Raw genomic sequence first — 6,888 nt, 5'->3', positions numbered from 1 at the left:
TGCACTTTAAATAAAATCCAATTTCCTTATCTTGACCATTGTATCTCCAAACTCTTTACCTCTTCCTTTACTAATAAGAACCACACTCCAGCTCTAGCCAGTTTGGCTCAGTGTATAGAGCAGTGATGGCGAACCTATGACACGCGTGTCAGAGGTGACATGCGAACTCATTTTTTTGGTTGATTTTTCTTTGTTAAATGGCATTTAAATATATAAAATAAATATCAAAAATACAAGTCTTTTGCCAAAACCGGTTTGGCTCAGTGGATAGAGCGTCGGCCTGTGGACTGAAAGGTCCCAGGTTCGATTCCGGTCAAGGGCATGTACCTGGGTTGCGGGCACATCCCCAGTAGGAGATGTGCAGGAGGCGGCTGATCAACGCGTGTCAGAGGTGACACGCGAACTCATTTTTTTGGTTGATTTTTCTTTGTTAAATGGCATTTAAATATATAAAATAAATATCAAAAATGTAAGTCTTTGTTTTACTATGGTTGCAAATATCAAAAAATTTCTATATGTGACACGGCGCCAGAGTTAAGTTAGGGATTTTCAAAATGCTGACACGCCGAGCTCAAAAGGTTCGCCATCACTGGTATAGAGCGTCAGCCTGCCAACTCAAGGGTCCTAGGTTCGATTCCAGTCAAGGGAACAAGCCCGATTGCGGGCTTGGTCCCCGGTAGGGGGCGTGCAGGAGGCGGTCAATGGTCAATCAATAATTCCCTTTTATCATTGATGTTTCTCTCCCTTCCTCTCTGAAATCAATAAAAATATATTAAAAACAACAACAACAACCACACTCCAGCCCTGACTGAATGGTTCAGCTGATTAGAGCATAGTCCAGATATGTCAAGATTGTGAGTTTGATCTCCCATCAGGGTACATACAAGAAGCAATCAATGAATGCATAAATAAGTGGAACAACACATAGATGTTTCTCTCTCCCCTCCTTCCTCTCTCTAAAAAACAAAAACAAGGCAACCAACAAACAAAAACCCACAAACACAAACAAAATCAAATAACCACACTCCCAAAATCAGGAGTTTGTTGTTGTTGTTAATTTTCACCGAGGATATTTTTTCCATTGATTTTTAGAGAGAGTAGAAGGGAGGGAGGGATCAGAGAGAGGAGGATGGGAGGAGAAGAGATGTGAAAGAGACACATTGATTGGTTGCCTCCCCCAAAAGCCCCAATTGGGGCTGGGGATCAAACCTGCAACCTAAGTAAGTGCCCTTGACCAGGAATAGAACCCGTGACCCTTCAGTGCTCTGGCTGATGCTCTAACCACTTAGCAACACTGGCCAGGGCTCACTTCAGGACTTTGTGCAAGCTCTACCCTATGCTTGGATGGTAATTCCCCTCCCTAGCTTAGGTCTTTCCAAGGCTTGCTCTTCTTTTCTACCCATAGGTAGTTTAGTTCTTTCTCTGACCATCGTACCTCAGGGAAGTTCCTTCCATTATATTATCTTGGCCTACGTTTATGTCCTTGGCAGCACTTATTAATCTTACATTTTATTTATCTTTTAAGTTTTTATTGATTTTAGGGAGGAGAGAAACATTGATTTGTTGTTCCACTTATTTATTTATGTATTCATATTGGTTGATTCTTGTATATGCTCTGACCGGGGATTGAACTCCTAACCTTGGTATATAGGGATGATGCTCTAACTGAGCTACCCGGCCAGGCCCTTTTTTATTTTTTAGCCTGCCTCCAAATTCCACGATGGAGAAAGTATGTATGTCATCCATCTTTCCCTATCACTATCCCAGTGATAGTACCTATCACTGGGATAAAATTATCTTGTAAATATATGAATAAAAATATAAAATTAAAAGTTAAGGAACAGCCCTGTGGCTCAGTTGGTTGGAACGCAGTCCTGTATATGAAAAGGCTGCGGTCGGGGCACATACCTAGGTTGCCACTTTGTTCAATCCCTGGTCCAGGTATGTACAGAAGGCAACTAATTGATGTTCTCTCTCACATCTATGTTTCTCTTTCTCTCTCTCAAAATCAATAAGCATATCCTCAGGTGAGGAATAATTTAAAAAATTGTTAAGGAGTATTCTAATTTAAAAAATCGACTAGAACAAAATAAGCACCAATTCTTAAATTCTGAGGAAGTCATACAGTTATGACCTTCTGCTAAGCAATAAACAAAAAAAAAAATTATTAGTCAAGGGGCATGAAATTCTGGCTTTAAGAGTTCAATTTTTGCCCTAGCCTATTTGGCTCAGTGGATAGAGCATCGGGCCTGCGACTGAAGGGTCCCAGGTTCGATTCCAGTCAAGAGCATATGCCCGGGTTGCGGTTGCCGGCTCGATCCCCAGTAGGGGCTGTGTAGGATGCAGCCAATCAATGATTCTCATCATTGATGTTTCTCTCTCTCTCTTCCTTTCTGATAGCAATAAAAATTTATTTAAAAAAAGAGCTCAGTTTTGATGCCTAAAAAGCTAAACCACTTAATTTATCCTGTTCAGGCCAAGAAGAAGCATTACACTGATTTTTCCATCGGGCCAAGGTTGGAGTAACTAGCCTCTAGTTTTCTACAAAGGCTAATGCTAATAACATCAAACCTAATCCATAAATTTCAGGGTTGGGAGAGGCAATCCAAAGACTCGGTGTAACAAAGTATACACGTCAGGATCTAATTCAACCAGCACTGAAAGGCCTATGAGAGATATCAGGGAAATTAAAAAGCTAAATTACGACATGCCTGGGATGGCGGGCATAGAGAAGGAGAAACAATTAAAGCTGAATTTGAGGGGGAGGGTCAGGGAAAGGCCCTATTATTTGTGAGAAGCCTGGAACAACAGGTAGGCTTTCAATAGGTGAGGAGTGGGTGGAGTTAGGCAGCCAACCAAGAGCCAACAGCCTAAAGTTAAACAAAGGTTCCCAGGGAATGAGTGAGAGGACTAACAGGGGTGCATCAAGCTAGGAGAGGCAGTAAGCAAAGATATCAAAGATAGATTTGGTATTTGGGAAGACAGTATAAGAAAAATTTGGAGTAGTTTTTTTGTGGGTAGCAGGAAGCCACTGCAGCATGCATATTCCTTTTTCTTCCTCTGGAAGGGGATCAAGCCATTTATTTACTCACACTTTTTGGAACAGCTGTATTATATAGTACCTGTCACCTCAAAGTAAGCACAATGCCTTGCACATAGTGTGGCTTAAAAAAATGCCTGAAATTAATGATATAATTCACCTTCCCAAGTTAGGGAAGTCATTTCCTAAAATGTTACAAAATCTTATTACAGTGGGTTCTAAGATTCTCTCCAACTCCTTATATTGTAATTATACTGTGCTCAGAGTTGAGTCCAGTTACTAGCATCTTCAGGGACCTGAAGTTTCACCAATCAGATTCTTTTGTGTCTAGGTATTTGTTATACAGTACTTGATTTATAACCGCTTTCTCCCATTTTTTAAAGTCTATTTACAGGACTCTTTCCCGCTCCCCACATGGAAGTCTGTACTTGTTCTTCAATAAATTTCCACCTTTGCTATTAAAAAAAAAAGTCTATTTAGTTCAGTAGTTAATCTTATAGCCATTATACTGCCATGGCTTTGTTTCTTCTCTCTATTCCATAGAAGCAACACAGGTGAAGCATCCAGTGACTGCTCCTTAATAGCTTGTAATGTTTAAAGCTCATAGCAATATCTTGTCAGCAAATCTATAAAATCGAAAACATTTCATCCCCCCAAAACCTACGTATATTAGCACCCTGTCTTTAAAAATAAGATTTTAAGAAACAAATTGGGCAGTGCAATATCTCTTATTTTCACCTCAAATTTGGCATAACTTAAAAAGAAAAAAATCTCTGATAAAATACTAAGGCAAATTAAAGCAAATAATCAAATAAAAGAATGAATCACCCGCAGGTGTGGCTTAGTGGTTGAGCATCGACCTATGAACCAGGTCATGGTTGGATTCCTGGTCAGGGCACATGCTGGGGTTTCCAGTTCAATCCCCAGGAAGGGGAGTGCAGGAGGCAGCAGATCAGTGATTCTCATCATTGATGTCCCCCCCGCCCCCAAACCAATAAAAATATACATATTTTATTTTATTTTTTAAATATATCTTTATTGATTTCAGAGAGGAAAGGAGAGGAATAGAGAGTTAGAAACATCAATAATGAGAGAGAAACATTGATCAGCTGCCTCCTGCACACCTCGTCCTGGGGATGTGCCCACAACCAAGGTACATGCCCTTGACTGGAATCGAACCTGGGACCCTTCAGTCCGCAGGCCGATACTCTATCCACTGAGCCAAACTGGTCAGGGCAAAAATATACATATTTTAAAAAGAATGTATTTTACTTGGAAAAGGCAATGCTTGATGCTCAGTGTCACTTAGGGTTCTTAACTCTAAAAACAGATATTAAGTCATTAGCCTTGATATAAAAAGTACATTTAAAAATCAAGCAGGATATAAAGAAAATGTCAATCAAAAATTTCCCTTACAGTAGTAAGTAAACATTCTAGTCTTACTTTGCCTTGTAATTTAACCAAATGAAGTTAACCTATTAACGGTCCAGCTTTAAGAAAAACTATAAAATAAAATAAAAATTTAAAAGTCCTCACTGAAACCAATGTGCCCTCTTTTCAAGTTTTTGCATTTAATGTATGATATAATAGGTGTCTGTCTATTTCAAACTTGGCACCAGCTATTAATATACAATTCTGATATTTCAGTTAAAGGGTTTTGTTTCTAAATGCTAAAGCATTTTAATTTGTCAAAGGTTGCTGGACAGAAGTTCTTAACCTGGCTTTCAGAAATCTGCAGGGAATCCAAGAACCTTGAATGGTGTGCAAACGTGTGTGTACATGCATTTTTGGGGAGAGGGAGGATGCCACGGCTATCTTCAGATTCTCAAAGAAGTCTATAGTCCAAAAAAAGGTAAAAACAAAAAGAAAACAAAACAAAAACAAACCCAAACTCCCGAACAGCAAAACTCTGCTTTCATATGATAACCAAACAGGGAACGTGACGAATGGCAATAAAAAACAAAAAAAAACAAATACGTACATTTTAATTTTTAACTATGCAACCGCCATTAACATGTTTAAGACGCATCCCCCTCAGCCAAAGTGACCCAGATCCTGACACCAGCCTTCCATTCGGAATGCCTTCTGGACAATAATTTGCTTCATTCATACACACACACACACACACACACACACACACACACACACACTTTTGGATCGACCCCATGCACCAACCCGGCCACTGTCGACCCTCCTGGGGGGTCGGGTGGGCTCGCGTACCTGGGCGCAGGCTCGATGAGGGTGGTGGTGTCCAGGTAGTGAATCTTGTAGAACTCCAGCAGGGCCGGCAAGTGGTCAAACTCCTGGTCCCCGATCTTAAAACGGCGGTTGGGCAGTGAGTTGATGATGTAGTGGGAGACTCGCGAGTTCTCGGACACCGACAGCACATAGTCCCCGGGGCAGGTGGAGGAGTCGCGGACGAGAAACACGCCGTGGCGCTGGCCCTGGAGCCGGTTCTGCGCCTCCTGGCGAGACACCGGCCCCATGTACCAGGAGGAGCGGTCTGAGGAGTCGAACCTGGCGGAGGACATGGTGTCGGGCCGAGGCTCTGGGCCGGGTCGGGGCGGCGGCTGCTCTCGCCTGCTCTGGACGCCTTCGCCCGGCAGACGGCTTCGGGCACGAAGAAGGGCCTCTCGGCACACCTCGAGGCGCGCTTAGAGGACCGAGCCAGCACCTTCCTCTCGGCTCCGGGTCCGCAGCATCCTCCGCCTTCGCCCGCCTGCTCCGGGGCCTCCTCACGGAAGGAGCCGGCGTGGGAATGCGGACCAGAGCCCGAGGTCGGGGCGGGCGAAGCCGAGCCGCAGCGGAGGCCGCCCCGGGGTTCTCGGGCTGCCCCACGTCCTGGGGTGCCTCCCTCCACTCACTCCAGGCCTGAAACGCGCCGGCTCCGCACCCCTAAGGCTTTACACCGACCCCAGCGGCCACACCAAGCACCGAACTCCAAGAAGCGTCGCGCCTCCAGGGTGGTTTTGCCTCGCCGGTTCCCAAGAGCCACAGCAACAAAATGGCGGACGCGGGAGAAGCTGCCAGCCACCTCCCCCTCCGCTCAGCGCGCTCGGTCTGCGCACGCGCGGTCTCCGCTCCCAGCTGCCGCCGGAGCCCTCCCCGTGACGTATAGCGGTTCAGCCAATCAGGAGCGTGATCGTGACGGTCGGGGCGTGAGCCGCTCGCTCAGGCTCCCGCGTTCCGGGAGGAGGCGGAGGCGTTGGCGGCGGCGGGCACTCCCTTCTTGGGTCGTGGTACGCCGCCGGGGGCGCTGCCACTCCCGGGTCTCCTAGCGCTGGCAGGGAAACAGCTGGAGCCGAGAGGGAGCGGCGTTTCGAAACCTGCTTGGGGAACAAAGCGTAGCGTGCGAGCCCGAATCTTCGGCCAGGGAGGCGTGGCCCTGAGGTGACCCGGCCGGCCGAGGGGGTGGGGCCGGATAGCCTGCAGGGGCTCGGGAAGGAGATGACCGCGGGGGCTGAAGCGACCACAGATGAAGATTGGGTGACCCCGGGCCGAGGTGGCCTGGTAGGCTAAGGGACACGGAGTGACCAGACAACCCGACAGGCACAAGTGGGGTGGTGACGGTCGGATGAACCAGGATTAAGTGGCCTAGGAAGTACAGCCTGAGGTAATGTGGTCATCATCGTCGCTGAATTAATGCAAATAAAATACAGACATCTCTTGGGCGTGGCCTTAAGACCTTGCCTGCTGAGGTTCAGCTTGCTTCTCCGAGTTACTCTTTCATTCCCCCCTTGTTTATATTTTTATTGATTTCAGAGAGGAAGAGAGAGGGATAGAAACATCAATGATGAGAGAGAATCATTGATCGGCTGCCTCCTGCACGTTCCCCGCTGGGGATTGAG

General features: G+C 45.8%; 1 protein-coding gene across 2 annotated transcripts in view; it reads right to left on the bottom strand.

Moving 5' to 3' along the window:
* CRKL (CRK like proto-oncogene, adaptor protein) overlaps positions 1-6,138 on the bottom strand; it is a 25,971-nt gene extending 19,833 nt beyond the window's left edge. The window contains exon 1 of one of the 2 annotated variants that reach the window (XM_023763172.1): positions 5,261-6,138. In XM_023763172.1, coding sequence (XP_023618940.1) covers positions 5,261-5,571 — 311 coding nt within the window. In that variant the 5' untranslated portion in view covers positions 5,572-6,138. The remainder of the gene's footprint in view (positions 1-5,260) is intronic. The other variant, XM_006099519.3, reaches the window with a different exon arrangement.
* Between the last annotated feature and the right edge of the window lie 750 nt (positions 6,139-6,888).

The sequence above is a fragment of the Myotis lucifugus genome, unplaced genomic scaffold (assembly GCF_000147115.1).
Source record: "Myotis lucifugus unplaced genomic scaffold, Myoluc2.0 scaffold_276, whole genome shotgun sequence".
In the NCBI taxonomy this organism is placed as follows: domain Eukaryota; kingdom Metazoa; phylum Chordata; class Mammalia; order Chiroptera; family Vespertilionidae; genus Myotis; species Myotis lucifugus.
This window is presented reverse-complemented; position numbering and strand designations above follow the sequence as displayed.